This window comes from Alligator mississippiensis, chromosome 5 (genome assembly GCF_030867095.1).
Source record: "Alligator mississippiensis isolate rAllMis1 chromosome 5, rAllMis1, whole genome shotgun sequence".
In the NCBI taxonomy this organism is placed as follows: Eukaryota; Metazoa; Chordata; order Crocodylia; family Alligatoridae; genus Alligator; species Alligator mississippiensis.
In genome coordinates, this window is record NC_081828.1 from 127270996 (window position 1) to 127289992 (window position 18997).

At 44.0% G+C, this 18997-nt stretch overlaps 1 protein-coding gene across 2 annotated transcripts in view; it reads right to left on the bottom strand.

Annotated features, from left to right (window-relative positions):
* The window catches only part of ANLN (anillin, actin binding protein), a 44263-nt gene extending 26744 nt beyond the window's left edge, over nucleotides 1–17519 (bottom strand). For both annotated transcript variants that reach the window (XM_006275474.3, XM_019483410.2), the window contains exons 1-8: nucleotides 17410–17519; nucleotides 14123–14276; nucleotides 11364–11657; nucleotides 9632–9978; nucleotides 8666–8888; nucleotides 7418–7608; nucleotides 7150–7257; nucleotides 5403–5511 (exon numbers count right to left, since the gene is read on the bottom strand). In XM_006275474.3, the coding sequence (XP_006275536.1) occupies nucleotides 5403–5511; nucleotides 7150–7257; nucleotides 7418–7608; nucleotides 8666–8888; nucleotides 9632–9978; nucleotides 11364–11657; nucleotides 14123–14276; nucleotides 17410–17427 (1444 nt within the window). In that variant the 5' untranslated portion in view covers nucleotides 17428–17519. The remainder of the gene's footprint in view (nucleotides 1–5402; nucleotides 5512–7149; nucleotides 7258–7417; nucleotides 7609–8665; nucleotides 8889–9631; nucleotides 9979–11363; nucleotides 11658–14122; nucleotides 14277–17409) is intronic.
* Between the last annotated feature and the right edge of the window lie 1478 nt (nucleotides 17520–18997).

Consider the following 18997-nt stretch of genomic DNA (forward strand, 5'->3'; position numbering starts at 1 on the left):
ACTAGGAACCCCACCAGGCGACCTGTCCCCAGCAGGGTACAGTTTCAAGTCATGCCCAGGACCATTGAGGCCTCCTCCTTCCCATAGTCTCACCCTTACCTCCGAGCTGTCCTTGGAGCAACAGCTTCTCCAGGAAATGTTGCTTCCTCGGGGTCAGGCAACAACTGCTGCCTCCAGCCCCACTGGCCTGAGACTTCAAATGGCCGTTTGTCAGGGCTGGGCCGCACCTGCCTGCTGTCTGATCCAGATCTTAAAGTGGCAGGGCACCTTCCCTCTTACAACGTTTAGCAGGGAAGGATTTTCCCTGCGGCTCCCCAAAACAGGTTCCTCTAGAGCCTGTGATAGCCCTAAAGTAGTGAGCACCCCACTGGGGCTCCACCACATACCTCTCCACTAAAAAAAAAATGACTCTTCTGGGTGTCTCTAGGCTGCCTTCCATACAGGCACTCCTCCAGCCTGTTGCAGCCTACACTCAGTGGTGAGCACCCTACTGGTGCTCTACCACACCATGTTTAAAATTTCAAGGTTATTTTCAAATTTGCTTTTCGCTTCCATATGCTCAGGAAAAGCAGTGTCTGACAGTAAGGTGAGGGAGAAGGGACTGCCGGGGGGAAAATGTTGGAGGGAAAGAGAAAACAAAGGGGCTACCTGACCCTCCAGATTCATTTTCCCTGCTAAAGCAGTGGGAAGGGGACAAATTCAAGGCAAACCTCCAATTATTAGATCCTATACCTGGAAAATTATATCAATTTGTTATATATTTTCCATATATAGAACCTAATTATTGGTGGGGAGGGTTGTTGTCTTATAAATCACCATCATCTATTCAAGTAAGTATGGTTCTTGCTCTCTCAGTCCTAGTAAAAATCCTGATTTTGGTTTGGTGGGATAGAAGTATATGGAATCCTGTACAATCTTTGATTACCCCTCAGCCTGAAGGGCACGTGCCTGAAAGTTTGCAAAGAAAGATTTTTTTTTTTGCCATTTTCTAGTTGGTCTAATAAAACGTATCACCTCTGAACCAAATTTTGTATTCCTCTTTGTCTCAGACCAACACAGCTTCAAAACAGATCCTAAGAATCCTGTAGTAAGTTTAAGGCACTGACCCTTAGAAAACAGTGATTTTCTCACTTCACTGTAAACTGGCTTACATATTTTGCATACCCATTATCAAGAAGCATACTGAATACTGACATACAATACCAACAAAACCAAATAATTGAACTCATCTCTTAAAATGAATGAAAGTAATCAAAGGAACTCATTTTTCCTCTGAATACAGGTCACAATCATCTTCCTAACACACTTTGGAAACATGAATTATCACTGAAAATACACAACTTAATTATAAAGGAAAGTGAGTTTCAGTAATATTTACTAGACTTTGATTTTAAAGAACATACACTTAATTGATTTAGAATTGTAGGACTGAGCTACTTAATGCACAAATGCTTCCTTGCAAGGAATTCATTCTTTTCTACACAATATCAGTCAAGTTGACTTGGGACTGGCCAACTATAGTTACAAGATACAAAAGACCAGTACAAACCTCTCTCTTTCTCCACAACCTTTAAGGGACTCTCTGGCAAAATTGTCTTCAAATGACTGGTTTTATCAGTCTCTTCACATTTAGAAGGGCCCAAGATACAAAGAGAAGTAAGTTACTGTAGGTACATGACTGCATTTTTCATTCTTAAGTTTCCCCATAGTTAAGAAAGAGTCTAAATCTAGGCAAAAAAAACCCCAAAAAACAAAAAACAAGAATTTATAGCAGTAATACTAGTCTAAACTTAAGTGTTATAGCCAGGTATTCTACACCTTGTGTTACACTAGGCCTAGACTCATTCCACTTGAGCAGAGAGCAGCCTGGATCAGCAGCAATGCTCAGACTCCTGACAACTCAGACAACTCAGAATACAGGCCCAAAGATATTACTGACCTTATACACTTCATCCTCACACACAACAATTTCACTTTTAATAATCAACACTTCCTCCAGATGATGGGAACAGCTATGGGCACTAAAATGGCCCCAGAGTATGCCAACCTTTTTATGAGCCACCTGGAAGAAGATTTCCTCAAGAACTGCACCATCAAACCCTTGCTATACTTAAGATACATCGATGACATCTTCATCATTTGGACTGAGAACCTGCAATCTCTGATTGAGTTCCATCAGAAATTCAACAATCACCATCCCTCCATCCAACTTTCTCTAGAATACTCCAGCACCAACATCTCCTTTTTAGACACAATGATCAGTATCCAGAAGGGTAAAATACAGACCACAGTATACAAGAAACCCACAGACCAACATACATATCTGCACAGAACCAGCAATCACCCTAAACACACCAAAAAAGCTGTGATATACAGCCAAGCCCTCAGATACCACCGCATTTGTACTGAAGAGAACACCTGGGATTGCCACCTCACCAATCTTAAAAAGGCTTTCACTCAACAAGGACACTCCTCCAGAGAGGTGGATCACACGTTTGAAAGAGCCACCTGGATACCACGTGAAGAACTGCTGCAGTACAGAAGAAAACCCCCCACAAATCGCACACCGCTGGTTATGACATATCACTCCTCCCTTGAACCTGTACAGAAAATCCTCAAAAAATTGCAACCCATACTAGACAGAAACCCTATTCTTAAAAAGATCTTCCCAGAGCCACCCATCCTAGCCTTTAAACAAGCACCGAACCTTGCCAACCTCATCACTAGAAGCAAACTTCCTCAAGCCCAGAACACACCAAAAGGATCCAGACCGTGCCAGGACAAGAAATGCAAAACCTGCCAACACATCTCCGCCACCCCCACAATTACTACACCCCACAACAGAGCCATCAGCATCCCAGGATCTTACAGCTGCATCTCCAGAAATGTAATATACCTCATCCAATGCACCAAATGCCCTGATGGAAAATAGGTAGGAGAGACCAAAAAACAACTGCGCACCAGAATGAACGCACACCGGAAATCTATCAAAGACAGAAATACCCAATTACCGGTGGGGGCACGTTTCTCACAGGAGGGCCACTCTCTCCAATCTCTCAGTCCTCATCCTCAAGGGAAACTTACACAACACTTCCCAGAGACAAGCCTATGAGCTCCATTTCATCAACCTCCTGGATACTAGAGATCATGGACTAAACATAGACATTGGATTTTTGATACATTATAATCTGCCTGGCAACTGACTCCCCAGCCCAGCCCCTGGCTTGTTTACTTTTCATTCCATCCAGGAAGAGCACACACCAACTGTTGAAACTTCCTTAGCCTGACGAAAGGTTTTTGAACCCGAAAACTTGCTTAATAACTTTTCTCCAACTATTTGGGTTGGTCTAATAAAAAATATCAAATTCACCCAAGGAACCTTGTCTGCCTATGTCCTTAGACCAACACGGCTACAACCTAAACCCCTGCAGACTCCTGTTCTGCTCTCAAGACTGAGAAAACATCCATTACAGATGAGAAAGCTGTACAGATGAGAAAGGGATGAGCAGATCAATTTGATGACCGTGTTAGGGAGCGAATACCTCAGTATCTCTACAAATGAGGGTGGTAAAGTGGTCTTGGCTAGGTGAAGTCTAGGGCCACGTATAAACATTCAGTTTCTCCTAGGAGAGTTGCTGCTTTCCCAGTAGGAACCATGTGCACAGATGCTTAGGTTTCTCCCAGAAGAAAAACAAAAAAAACAAAAACGACTTATCTGGGAGAAAAATAGCTCAGGACTAATTCTCCAAGAGTTAAATCTCTCCCAGTAATGTCTGTATATACCGGCTTCTGGAAAAAGCCACAACACAGGTCATCATCATAGGGTTTTTTAATCCCAGCTTCTTATAGCTCCAGGGACAGTGCGCCAACTCAGGCTGGACTCTACTGCTGCAGCTGATCAGGGAGAACACCCTGTATGAGTGCCTTGGGGCTGGAGAAAAAGTGGAGGCCCTTCACAAACACCCACATTGTGCTCCAGGAATGCATTGCCTGCCAAAGCACAGTTTTGCTTATATAAATCCTGAACAGTCTGGGTCAGCCAGCCAGGGTTCCTCTGTGCACTTCTGTACTCTGCAGTCTGCCTGATGCCATTGAGATGTGTTTACAGGAGCCCCCTGACTGCACAGCATCAGCACTGCAAGATGTCACTCCTTAACGGCTAGGCTTCTGAACATCTGTTCAGGGTTCACCATATAAAGTTTTTTGTTTGTTTTTTTTACCAGGAAAACAAAACTAGGAGAATTCTCTCAGATCATCTGAACATGTATACACAGCTAGATTCTCTTTTTCACTATTCTGTAATGGCAGAATATCTGATAGGCTTCCTAGCATCTAGCAGACTTGGAGAACCCTGTCATGGCTCTTCCTTCCCTACAGCAGCAGACAACCACAACCACATCTTAAAGCTCTGCAAAAAAGTTAGGGCAGAGGATTTATTTGCATCAGATTCTCTTGAAGAACCGGACACAAATTGTATTAACATTATCCCAGTTTGGACAGTAATAACCTTCACCTTACTTGCTCTACCTTTCAGACAAGTCTATGAAAACATTCTAAACACATTAGCCAAAAACAACTAACTTGTCTAAGTATACTTAAGCTTTCTGGCTTGGCAGTCTGTTCACGTAGTTTAGATCTAGCTAAGTTATGATTAGGCTTACCAGAACTTGACTTCATTGATAAATATTAATTTCGCCCGATACTCTCAGTAACCATCACAATTTATAGAAAAAGGATACTTTTTAAAAAATCTGGGATAGGGGTAAGGGAATCCAAGGCGGGGGGGCTATGTGCATGCACACAGCATACACACATTACAGCTGCTGCAGGTGGGGTAGGAAGAGCCCCACCTGCGCTGCTCACACACTGCTCCTCTGGCAGTGGCTTGGGCAGCCACTGTAGGAGCTGAGGGCCATGCTGGTAGGGCTGTTGGCAGCCAGGAGCCCAGGGCTGCCAGCCACTCACTCTGCACAGGTCCCAGCCAGGAATCAGGGCAGGGGCCAAACTCCCAGTGAGCTCAGCCCCTGCATGATCAAGTATGCTTTATCAATTTATGGATATTTACTTTTTATATTTTACCACGTGATGTTATAAAGCTTTTAAACCTAATTCTGCACAATCCTGAAAATTTAGAAACTGATAAAAATTTAAATAAATGCTTGAAAATAAACATCAAATTTTAGCCATTGAAATAATTAAACAATAAGAATTGAATTCTGCCAAACCTAGTTATAATGCTACCTATCAATATGAAGACATGTTGGCAGCCACATGGAGATGTGGTATACTTGTACCTACAATGGACTGTTCTAACCACCATCAAAGAGTCACACTTTTGTAAATAGGAAGGCTAACCTTTACATCAACACTAGTCACAGTAATTCTAGGAAGACTGTTCTCACCTGAAGATTCCAAAGTGGAAGGCTTTGGCAGCCTTTCAGATGCTGGACTCTTTTCTGCAGCTACAAGGGAAGTTGCATCAGAATGAGGAGGATGCTTTCCTTGGCTTTCCTGAGCATGAAAAATAAGTTACATCCAGGTAAGTTCCATTACAGGTAACTAGAAAAACTAAGTGAAATCATTGTACTCAAATGTCAGTAGCAACCAAACACATTTTTAAAGGATTTAAAAAATGAGAGCAGGAGACAGTTACAGTGTATTTAACTAAGGGACACATCAATAACCCAGCTAGTTGGATTCTACAGAACACTGAAAGACCTGGTCTGCTGTGGATCAGAGGGAACAGATTTTTTATACTATAACTAAAAAGCTATGTTACATAGACAAAAAGTATCTTAACAGTAAATTGACCTAAGCTTCAAAATACTAAGGCACAAGTATAGGAAATGAATATTTTCTTTTAAAATATGGACAGTTACAAGAGACATCTCTCTCAGGCACATGAAGGTTTTGCATAAACATTCATGTTATAGGTGGTCTGAAGGAAGGAAAAAAAAAAAAGCCTTAGCTTTCTTTAAAAAAGGGATTTTATAGCTTGGGGGAAAAAAAAAAAAAAAAAAAAAATGTACTCATAGCAAACAAGAGCCACTTAACAAGCAATTTCTTTGCTTGGGAAAAGCACATGAATCCATAATTATTTGTTTCTCTCCTCCCCTCCTTATGCCCTATGCAATATTGACAACATTTATGAATTTGCACATAAAAAAATTCTAACATTACAAAAGTCTTTGTCTGTCTGTCCGTAATGCTTTATTCACACTCTGATTGGCTGACAAACAGCCAATCAAAGCGTGAAGAAGTGTTCAGACAGGTGGCATCATGCTGCCATGATGGCAGGGACACAGGGGATTGAGCAGAGGAATGAGGCTAGCACTGCTGGCCTTGCCCCCCCTGCCCTGCTCCCTGCAGGTGGCAACGATGGAGTGGAGGGGTGAGGCCACCAGAGTTGGCCTCGAACCCCCCACACTTTACACCTTGGAGGTGATGACAGCAGCGCAGCAGGGAGTGGGGCCGGGATGTCATTGGAGGGTGAGGCCACCAGGACAGGCCTCAGCCCGTCCCTCCCCCTTCTGTCGTCACCACTTGCTGGGCCGACCCAGCAGCAGTGGGGGGGAGGAGTGGGCCCATCGTGGGGGGGGAGTGGGTGCACTGCAGTAGCAGCAGTGGGGGAAAGGGAGGAGTGGGCCCAGGCTCGATGTGGGGGGGGGGGGGAAGAGCAGGTCCACCACAGCAGAGTGCGTGCGTGCGTGCGTGCGTGCGTGCGTGCGTGCGTGCGTGCGTGGGGAGGGCGGGGCGGGGGGGGAGCGGCGGCGCAGCAAGCCCAGCCCAACATAGCAGCGACTCGGGGAGGGGAGAAGTGGGCTTCCTCTCCCTCCCCCCCCCCACATAAACCCGAGTCCACTGCTCCCCCCACGGCAGCCCAGCTTCTCCCCACCCTCGGGCCCGGTCCTCCCCTGCATTAGACCCAGGCCCGCTCCTCCCCTCCCCTCCCCCCGCTGCTGTGTGTGTGTGGGGGGGGCGGGGCTAGGCCCAGGCCCCAAGCAGCAGGAGGGAAGGGGGCAGCAGGCCCAAACGCAGGGGTGGGGCCGGCACAGGGCTCCATCCCCGCCCATTCTTTCCCCCCCACCCCCCAGTCGTTCTTGACAGGCAATTGGGTAGTACCTACTACATTATATCCCACTACATTACCGTTTTGGTTTCTGGAAATTTGCTTTTTGAATGTTCACCTCTCTCAGCACTCCACAAATTTCCCTTGTCAAACCGGCCACGAATACAAGCTAGTTCTTTTTCACGCTCCTAAGCAAAGGAGAGTTATATGGTTAGTCTAAAATATTTTCTTGTCAAAACTGACATAATATAATATATAGCTCTAAGTTGGAATTCCTCAGCAGAGGTGAAATATTAAAAACAATTCCTGAAATTTACAGACAAGCTGTTGAAATCTAGCAAACCATACCTGTTTGAGTTGCTGTGCTAAACTGGCAGTGGAGGAGTTTTCATTTTGTCTGAAAAGTCTCTCTTGGATTGTCTTTGTATTTGGTGTAATAATGGGCGTTCTGTATCCAGTAGATGTAACAGGACTTTGTGCACTATGTTCTTGACAGCGCTCTCCAAAACGTTCCAGGAAGGGCTTAATTCCTGATCCCCCTACAAGAACAACAGTTTGGGCACTACAAAACTACCATGTATCCTTACAATTTAGAACATTAAAAACATGCAGCTGTTTCGCAAAACCTTCTGTTTTGTTCACTTTAGTCCATTATACTTTTTAATGTTCTAGGGATTTAACTTTTGCTCTCATCTCAAAGGGTATCAAAGCACCTTAAGTCCGAATAGACAGGCATCTTATGCTCACTAAAATGTCATGATCTATCAGCTGATAGATATTAAAGTTGACCTGCTTCCTTCTGTGCTCTTTTCAGAATCAGAGTTTACATATGCTAGCACAAAGTATTCCTGAACTGATCATGCTGCAAGTTGGAAATGCTGTTTGGTATTTATTTAAGAAACTACTTGAGACCATTAGCATCTATTTTCTTTGGGTGTCTGGAAAACAGACTTAGTTCTGCAATTTACTTTGCTATTCCTCCCAAGAGTTCAGGTGACCAGTCTCAAGTCTGAGGAATACTACAAAAAGCCTTAAACAAAAACAATGTTTTAGTATCATATAAGTACAAGGGAACATGAAGACTGTCTGGTATTTTTATGACCCTAGTGACTCGGTAATGAATGAGTGTCTGATGTATTGATAACTGTGTAGATTCTAAATTCAACAGTTCTTTCCCTATGTATATCAAAAACATATAAGATTTAGTACTGTGCAAGTAATAAGTCAATTAGATTTCATTTTAGAGGGACTGAAATATACCTGTGAGCATCTATGGACAGATTACCTCAGAGTTTAAGAAGTGGTTCTGGGGAACACTAGTCAAACCATGTCCAAAAATCAGATTTTGGAAGCCTATCATTGAAGCCTATAAACAAAGCCTATCATTTGGATACTTAAATAAAATTATTAATAGATAGAAGCTAGAAATCCCACATTCACAACAGCTAGCCATTACCTGGTAAAGATTAATATAAATTAGTAGGTAACTGACTCTGGAAAGGAAGAATTAGTGCAATTGAAAGATGTGTTTACAATAAGTTGTTTTTTGGGAGGCTTTTAAACCATAGGAGTACCTTATCACTCACAGTCACTTACCCGGTGTGGCTGGCTTATCCTTATGTTCACGTTGCACATGTGTTCCTTTGACTGGCTCTTCTTTGGAAAGAATTGGCTGAGATAAGGCTGGTTTTACTGCTGGTTTAAGTCCCTCTGTTTTCTGGGGACTGCAGGGATTCTCTTTTAACACTTTTGGTATCTCGGTTTCCTTCAGATTGGGAGCAGCGACTCTGGAGGATTTTACTATGCAATTATTTGATCCCTGAAGAGGGAAAGAAAGATCATTCAACACTTAAACCAACAGAGAAACCACATATTCTTCATTCCGTTCAAGAGAGGCGCTATGAAAAAATTCTGCATATAGCAACATTCTATCACCAAAGCCAAGAGAGCAATAAGAGACATAAAAACTATTAAAGGATTTTTTTTAGATTTAATATAATTGAGTTTCGATAGATGATCTTGTCTTTTTGCAAATGTTTTTTCATTTGCAAGGACCTTTTATAATTCACAATAACAAGCTCATTGTAATTTCATACACTGAATGCTGACCATTATATACATTCATTTCAGACAGCCGACTTGCATTTTATAGAGTTTAATATAATGTCACAATCAACTATATGAATAACTAGCTTCTCAGAGTGAGATTCAGATACGGATTCATGCAAGGCAAACTAAAGATGCTACGCGCGTCACTCTTTCAAGTCCCCCACTGCTGACCAAACAAAGGAGTGGCAGTTGCATAGTCTGAAGCTATGTCTCTTCCACAGTCACCAGCAGTCTTATTTTACAGTTAGAATTATAAAACAGCTCGTGATACCCTTTAAAATATTAGACGATTAAAGTATTAAGATAGAATAAACAAAACTCTCAATTTTAAAACTAAGTTACTTTATTATGTCATGGACCATCATTCCCAACATTCAGATTAGACAGTAAGAGTTAATATTCATCCAAGAAAAACCCTATCAGGTTAGCTACTACTTAACACCGATCACTCACCGATATCTTAGAGGTTGCTGGTTTATTTATAGATGCCTCAACAGCCCTTTGAGGACAGGATGCAGCTTCCTGCTTTACACTGCTGCTATTGATTCTAGCAGATGCTCCACTTGTAGTGGACAATTTGGATAAACAAGTAGTACCAGGCTGTTCTTGTGTATTGTTTTGCTTTGCAGATGGATGACTTAGGTCATTTTCCCAGGAACCAATTGTAGCAGCAAGGTTAGCTAAACGGCCTCTTCTCCCCACTGGAGTATCACTTGCCAGAGCAAGAGATGGTTGTTTGGGTGGAGACACAGCTGGTTCTTTTGACTGGAGGGGAGACAGGTGAGAACTTTCAGATCCATCTGAAAAAGATTAAACAGAAGTACACAACTTAAAAAAAAAAACCCACACACTAAAAACAGCAAACTTTTTACATCTTATCAGAGGCATTTAACATATGTTAAATAAAATTAGCATGCAATACAATTGTTAATTAAACTGATAATTTTGTAAAGACACTGGCAGGTTATTTAACTAGACTCCAGCTTATCATGGAGCCAATCACTTAAATCTATAATGCCACACACAAGACAAGCATAAGATTAAAAATAAATAAAATTGGGGGGGGGGGGGGAGAACGACGACAGTGCTCAACTGCTTTCCATTCTTTTGGGCAGCAGCTTTTTTTTTCACCATAGCATTAGTGGCATATTAATGGTTTTATAAAGAAGTCCTATAAACAGTCACAGCAAGGACTTTGTTGTGTTGACTTACACAGGTAAATTCCCTAAGTTTTTAATTATTTTTAGAGGTGCCCTGATACATTGGTCCGATATCGAATCACTACCGATATAAAGAAAAATTGATGCATCAGATATCAACCAATAAATGCCCGTGCTACACACAGCCACAATTCCACACTCAGGCAGTGAGGAGCAGAGCCCGCAGCATGGAGAGCTGCCTCCAGCTGGTCAGTCCATTGTGGTAGAAGGGGAGGGGGAAAGGAAGGGGTGTGGGGCGGAGGGAGATCAACACCCCCCACATCAAGGGATGGGGCAGGGCCATGACTTTTGGGGGTGGGTTGGCTCCCGCCACTGCTTGCACCCCAGGACGGCACGGGGGGGGGGGTCATGTGCCCCCCAGATCTGCATAGGGGCACACCCCAAATTTCACCGCAGTTCAGCTCCCAGCACTGCTGCCGCCAGCTGTCCAGTGCAGCCCTGGCTTTTCCCTGCACATGGGTGGAGGCAGGTCATTGAGCCGGGGCAGCGCTGGGCAGCTAGTGGTGGTAGAAGCAGGGTGGAGGTAAAATTTGGGGTGAATGCAGCATCCTCCCAGTGCCATCGGCACCCGTTCTGAAGCCAGCCCCCACAGAGAAGAGCCCCACGCAGCCCCAGCTGTAGCCCACCCTGCACAGATCCAGAGGGCACACACTTTCCCCCTCCCTTCCCCCCCCGGTGCCCTTCCGGGGTGCAAGCAGTGGTGGGAGTGCACCCCCCCCCACCAAGCCATGGGCAGCCCCTGCTACCTCTCTCACCGTGAGGGGCATTTATCTGCCCCCCACACCAGGCCCCTTCCTTCCCCTCTCCCCTTCCAACACACCAGACTTACCAGCTGGAGACAGCTGTACCGGAAATCGGATTAGTATCAGCCAATATGCCTCCTTAAATATTGGCTATTGGTATCGGCCCCCAAAATCTCTATCAGTGCACCCCTAATTATTTTCTGCATATGGAATACAACATACCAATATCATCCCAGCGACGTCGCTGTTCAGCCAGTTTCTGCATACGTGTTTTAACTGAAGAGGCTGTTGGAGGTTCTGATTTCAAGACTGGCTTTTCTCTCTCATCAGACAATGGAACAGGTTGAACTGATGGAGCCATGTTAGTAGCAGTTTTTTGTAGCTGTGTTGTCTTCTCAGGTTGATGGTCTATGGAAGGGGAATTAATTGGCTGTGTATTCTCTGAGCTAGAAACTGGAACCTCCACGCTGTTAGAACAGAGCCTTTTTGATGGGGATGGCTTTGTACTAGGTTTCACTGTTAAAATTAAAAGTTTTTGAACAAATTATTTGTCAGCCTTTATCATCTTAGCTTGCAATTTAAACTGAAAACCCACCACCCATTTTGGTTTCTCTTTAAAAGCTCTCCACTAGGTCTTAAAATTTTCTTTAAAAAATAGTTCCTTTGGCTTATTATCTCTTCAGACTTATTCCTGTTCCTTCTGAATTTAAGCTAATACCAAAGAGGAAAGGCAGAGAGTGACTTTCATAGCAGAGACTTTCGTTTACACTAATCAATAGGGCCTGGAATAAATTCTGAATCCATAAAACTGTTGCTATCTGTTTAGATTCATATGTGCCTAGACCGCAGAGCAAAATATAGCCTGAGGGACAGATCCAGCCCACAGAGCAATTTTGCCCTCTGGCCCACCAGGTAGCACTGAGGCACCTCTGCTGCATGCCAGTCTGTTAGCTTGCTGCAAGATGCTTGCACAGCAGTGGCAGCCCCCAGCCCTGCTGGCTCAACACGGAGCATAGCAGCACTGGGGCAGCGGTGGAAGCCCTGGTGTGGGCACTGCATCCAGAGCAGAGGGCCAATCTCAGATGGGGAGTTCCACAGAGGTCAGCCCCAAACCCCAGCTCCCTGCCCAATCCCAGATGCAACACCCTCACCAGAGCTCCCACCACTGCCCACATGTTGCTCCACTGCACAGCCCTGCTACATCCCACACCAAGCTAGCAGGGCTGGAGGCTGTTGCCACTGCACAGACATTCCAGGGCAAGCTGCAGGCTAGCATGGGACAGGGGTGCCCCAGCACCCTCCACCTCCCCCAGCCCTAGCTCAGTCCTGGCCACTGCTTCTAAGTGCATGGCAGGCTGTTGAGTTACTGGCAGGTCCACCCCTCTTCTTCCCCCATCTGCAGGCTGCATGGCCTGAGCTGGGAGAGGGAACAGAAGAGGAGAGAGGGAGGCTAAGTTCCTCCCACTTGGCAGGCTTGGCAGTGACATGTGGCTGCCCCCTGCCCCTGCCTCCCCTGCTCAGCCTCCTGAGCCTCCTCCACAGGGTTTGCAGCACCCCTCTCCTCCTTGTGGGCACTGCAGCCCCACAACAAGGCTCAGCGGTGGCTTCTAGGTGTGCCCCAGCCCTGCCCCAAGATCCCAGCCACCACCCCAAGATCCCAGCCCCCAACGCAGCTCCAGGAACCCATGCAACTAGGTGGAGAGCTGCTTCGGACCTGTAATTGTGGGGTGGTGACAGCATGGAGCCAGGGTGGGGCACAGGTGCAATACACTCCCTGCACATCCCCGTCTGCAGAACCTGCAAGGTCACAGGGGCATGCAGGCAGCGGATCCTGGCTGTGGCGGAGCACCAGTGGCTCGCCACTTTAGGGCTCTCAGGCTCTGGGGGAACCTGTTTTTGGGAACAGCAAGGAAAAGCCTTCCCTGCTAAACATTGTCAGGGGGAATTAAACATTGTAACCGTTTCCTCAGTTTAATCAGGGGAAGAAAGAGAAAAAGTGCTGAGGGAGGGAGGGAGTAAGACTGGAACTAGAGAAGGCGTGGGAGGAGGGGTGCAGCGCAGCCTGTCTGTTGCTCCTGGGGCCACACCAGGGATCAAAGTGGGGGGAGCCATCAGTGGGTGCGGGACATGGCAGCACAGCTCTTGCTGCTATGCACCCCCTGGGCAGCTGTGCTGGATTCTTCCGGGGGGGGGGGGGGGGGGGTTGCATGCCCCTGGATCTACACGTGGGACAAGAGCAGGCCACCACCTGCCCTGAGCACTGGGAAGAGTCCAGTGCCATCACCAGCTCCAACCTCCAGGGAGCAGGGCCAGGCTCTTCCACTTGCCCACACCCCGGTGGTGCTTGCAGCTCCCAGTGCCCGGGCCGAAGCCAGAGCCGCCGCCAGTGCAGCCGCCAGTGCAGCTCAGACCTGCCTGCCCTGGGAGCAATTCCCAAGGCCTGGCTGGGGTCAGAGCCAGGACCCCTGCACCCTCAGGCACCGGCTCCAGCAACCCTCCCCCCGGCCCCTGTGCAGCCGCCACCCCACTCCCCATGCAGCTGCCTCCTGCACCCCATCTTCCCTCCGGACCAGAAACCTGTGCCTCAGGTAACCAGCACAGGAGCACTTTTAGCTTACCAGCACCACCTGTTTTTCAGTTCAAATCCCTGTTAACTGGCATGAGTGGGGAATGAGCCATGAGCCATTCCCCACTCATGCCAGTTAACAGGGATTTGAACTGAAAAACAGGTGTAAATCAGTAAAAAAGAATGACTTTTTTTTTTTTAAATTAGGGAATTTATCAGTGAAAATAATTGGTAAAATCTGAGAATGTGGAACACTACGTTTAATTTGGAAAGATATTTTTAAAACTTTACTACAGGGGGAAAAAAGTAATAGCATGGTCAAAAAAGTAATATCAAAAGAAAAATCAGGATGTTAGAAACTGATTCTTTTCTTCCTAAAGTTTTTTGAAATTTCTTCTATGTCAAAAGAAGATACCTTCTTCACCAGGCAATGATGTATGGTTACTGGTTTCCAACAAAGGTTCTCTGGTCCTTTTTGTCTGTGCTGTACCCCTCATTCCTGCTGTGGGCCGCTCAGCCATCTTCTTCTGCAAGTTCTCTCGTCTTGCACGGGTTCGTTCAAGTAATTTCTGAATATAAGGCAAAGCACAATGAATGTTACACACACTGCTGTTTTGTTCCTAGGGAAGATTTGTTTCACTAATTTGTATTTCACACCTACTAAACTTTGAATTTTTCCTTTAATTCTTTTAAATTCTCACTTGCAGGTTTCTAATGTCCTAGACAAATTACAGCTACTAAGGAAGCAGAAGTTGCCTTTTAAACAGAACCAAATGGATCTATTGTAACATTGGAAACTGACCTGTTTTAGTGTAAATTGCTCTCTGGCAGTTTGAGCACAAAAAAAAGGAGCCATGAACAATTAGAATCAACAAGTAATTAGTGAACTGCCAAGTTCATAAGTGATGTAACATTCCTAGAAAAGGTTATGGTTTTTGGCCACTATCTGAATTTAACAGAAGCTCTTCTAGCTAACTGGGGAGCAGTATAAACAGATCCATGTACAAACAGATGCAGAGACCAAAAGAGGAGCAGGGTTTTGAGGATGTCACTGATGTAACAACACTGTTACTAAACAAAACATCAATACCTCTAAGCTTAAGTGGCAAAATATGCCAATCCTGCTATCTTAAAATATAATTTCTACATAAACAGATTCATAATGACTTGAATCATGACTTGAAAGAGAAAATAATTTTAAAGTGTCTCAGTTGTCCAAAGAACTGAAAGGCTCATGATGCCATTCTTTCCTGAATTAGTGAGCCATTTAGTATGCTAACCTACTCTACCATGAATCAGTTTGTTTATTTGCATGCATGTATTAGATTAATCACTCTAAAGCTCTAGAGTAATGCAGTTACAAGGCAAAATTTAACTGGAATAATCTGAAAGGGTGGAAAAAGGAAAAAAGGGGATGTGTAATAATATTGGTTAAAATAGGCATACTGCTCAGTTTGATCAATTTTCAAATCTGTTTAACAGTTCAGTTACACAAAGTTCTGCTGGCCTTTACAAAGACAACACCTCAGGATGCAGGCTGGTCATAGCACACAAGTTATATTCTGTAAATCGTGCCACTGTTGCCCTCCGCTGTTGTAAAGCCATCATATGTAATTTCAAGTTCTAACTGTAAGATTGCAGATTCAAACAATGCCTCATTGTGGGATGAAATGGAATGTCAGTCTCAGCAGTTCCCTGTGAAAGCAGGATGCCCCTGCTCTAGTTCCATAACCAACAAAAGGAGAATTTTGAAAAAATACATGAAGTGTCAGGAGCGCCTGCAGTGACAAATTATATGTCAGTTTTGGCTTCCACCCAGTTCCTCATTTCTACCCCTCAGAAAAAAAAGCAGTTTTAGTGGGCAGAGTACTGGGCCTCTGAGAGACTATTAAAAATATAGAACCCATGTCTCAAACACAGGAAAAGACAGCCAACTAAATGAGGCAGCAATATTCAAACACGTCAACATTCCTTTCTGCTCTGTCAGTCCACAGCAAGTGGATTTTCAGTTGCTACAGCTAGAACGTCATTTCACAAGAATGTATTTCTCCATTGTTTAACTCAAATTTCTATTGCCTTTTAGTCATGCACAAGTTTTCCATGCAACTGTCGTAGCTCTAGTTAGCTTTCATATCTATGTTTAACAAGAAGTGCACTATAGAACCAAGTCCTGAAGTATTCCATGAATCTTAGAGATAGTAAATCTTAGCAATTATCTCCCTTTATAGAAAGCCTGTAAAATTAGAGTCCAGTTAGACACTGCTGGGCAATTTTAATCTTGTAAAACATTACAGAACAATGTACTAAGATTTAAACTTTATTATGAGTACTAAGATTTCAATTTTATTTTCCAATAGTGGCATTTCCAATGCCGCTTAATCAACCATTATCTGGAGCTAAAACTGGGCGTGTGCCATTGACATATACAAATTATTTGAATGTTGAGATCATGAAATAAAAGCAAGCATTAAAAAACAATTCATTTAGACACAAGAAAAATATTGATACAGATTTCGGGGAGGACGAAGGGAAGGGAAAGATGAGCATAGGACTTGATATTTCATTTTAATTCCAGAAAAGTTTGCTTTCTTATAGTCTGACCAATATTATGCCATAATGTTTCCCGTAGTGCTGAAGTCAGTTACTCCACAACATGCAATGACTTGAAAGAATATTTAGAGACACCTTACTACGGAAAAATATTTTAATGAAGTTTACTCTAACGAACCACCTCCCGGCTAGGGCGTGGATGGTCTCAAACATCAGTTATCTCTAAGTGGGTGTGCGTATATTGGGCTATTTCCCAGCATGCAAAACAAATTTCAAACTCAGCTCAGGAGTCTGGACTTGAAGAGGAATTTGTTTATGAGCCTAAACTAATCATGTCACCCACTACCAATTAAGGAAGTGATTTTGAAAGGCTTACACAGAACATGAGGGTGACCAAAAAGCCTGTTTAAAAGTATGAACCAAGCTCTTGCACCCATTTTAATGGGACCAGTGCAACCCTCTTGCACTGGGACCCTTCACCACCTGCAACTAAATCAGTGAAAAGCACCACTACACTGGCTGCGGAAGGGCTACAAAAATGTGGAGGGAGGTCCCAACTGTTTTCCTTTTTAGTTATAACAAATGCGACTTTAAAAAAAGGCCAATTCCTCATGGCCCTTCTACACCTTCAAATTAAAGCTGGAGACGATCCAGCTGCAGGGCTGCCACATTTTCAAACACTAGCTTGAGAGCCGCTTCGCTCTTTTTTAGAAGCGGACAGGCCTTGTTTATGGTGGGAAAGTTACTTTCGGCATGCAGCCACCAAAACACATTGCGCCATTTGCCAGCGAACTGTATGACAGCCGCTCTGGCACTCGGGGCCAGTCTACATGTATTGCCTGCTTCACCGGCGCGGGGCAGGACACGCACTCACCCGCGCTAGGTTTACTGCGCACTTCACTGGGGAATGGCACGATCATCAGCCTGCAAGTGGGGCCAGGCTGAACTGATGCGCGATTTGCCTGTTAATGGAGCGACGATCACTTGGCCCCTGCGGCCGGTTGACTTGTACAGCACAAACCGTGCAATACACGTAACGTGTCACAGGGGCCGCGTACACAGGCGTGCCCCGACTTTTCCAGCCCCGAGCCCCGCCAACCTTCAGCGCAGCCGACCCCACAGCAGCGCCCCTCCCCGCCCGCCGTCACCGACCTCTGTGAACGGGTCCATAGCTGCCGTCCCCCGCCGCCGCCCCACGACTGGCCGAGCCCCGGCACCAACTGCTCCTCAGATTTGAATTTCAGCGCCCGCCTCAGCTGCGCATGCGCCCGTCGGGACACCACGCCCCCTGTATTATCACGTGACAGCCGGGACGGGTCCCGCCTCCTTGGAAGGTGGGGGCAGGTTGCTACAACCTACCTGGGCTGCGGGGGGGGCGGGGCTAATAGGTGACTGATGGGTGCGCCGGCCACTCCGCTTCCCGAAACTTCCAGAAGGCACCGCCTACGTGCGGAGGGCCTCGCCAACCGCCCTTGATCCCAGGCTCAACTGTTAACCGTTTCGCCACCGGCTCCTTCCACCCTACTCCGGGGCCCGCCCCGACCCCGCCCCGCCCCTCCCCTTCCGGGCCAGCTGGAGGGGCCGTGTCCCGCGCTTGTGCTTGCGGGCTCTCCCCAGTGTGTCGTGTTTTTAAAAATATACACACACGTATATGGATGTGTATGTGTGTGTGTGTATAAAAAATATGTGTATATATACACAAATATAGACATGACTATATATTGGCAAATTGTGTGTGTGTGTGCATACTCATGCGCATATATTGCATGATGTATATATGTATATATGCACATCTATTGTAGGTATTTATATATTGTATGTATTGTATGCACATATGTATGTATGTATATATACACATATATTGCATAATAGATATTTGCAAATATGTTTGAGGGAAGGGTGTGTGTGTAATAATATGTGTGTGTCTGTATGTGTGTGTGTGCACATACACACACATATATGTACACACATTATAAACAACATACATATTTGCCAGTATATATTTACATGTGTATGTATGTGTGTACACACACACACACCGATTCATACATATACCAGCATGTATTATTATATATTATTAAAATATTTAAAAATAAAACATTTTAATATATATAATTAATATATATATATATATAAATATATGTAATATATTATATATATTATATAATATATAATATAATATATAATATTAATATATAATATAAATTATAATTATAATTATAATTTAAATAATATATATAAATTATATTATATATTATATATTATTATATAATAATAATATATAATATAAATTATAATATATAATATAATATATATTATATATAATATAGTATATTATATATTATAATTATAATATAATTATAATATAATATATATAATTAATATATATATATAATATAATATATTAAAAAATACAACACACTTTGGTTAGTGTATAAGGTGCAAATCTACCCTGCCTTCTATTTTTCTTGTGAATCATTTGCACCTCATAGTGCTTGGCATTGCAGCTGTGGCACTAGTTAATCTCGAAGATGCAAATCCATCCTGCCTATATATCTACATAGATATAGATCTATGTGTATATTATGTATATTATACACTTTTCAATATATATTAAATAATATTGAAAGCTGTACATTTTAAATGTATAATTACACACGTTTCAATATTATAGATAAATAATATTGGAAAGTACATAATTTTCAATATTATTGAATCCAGCAATCCCTAGTTCAGAGAA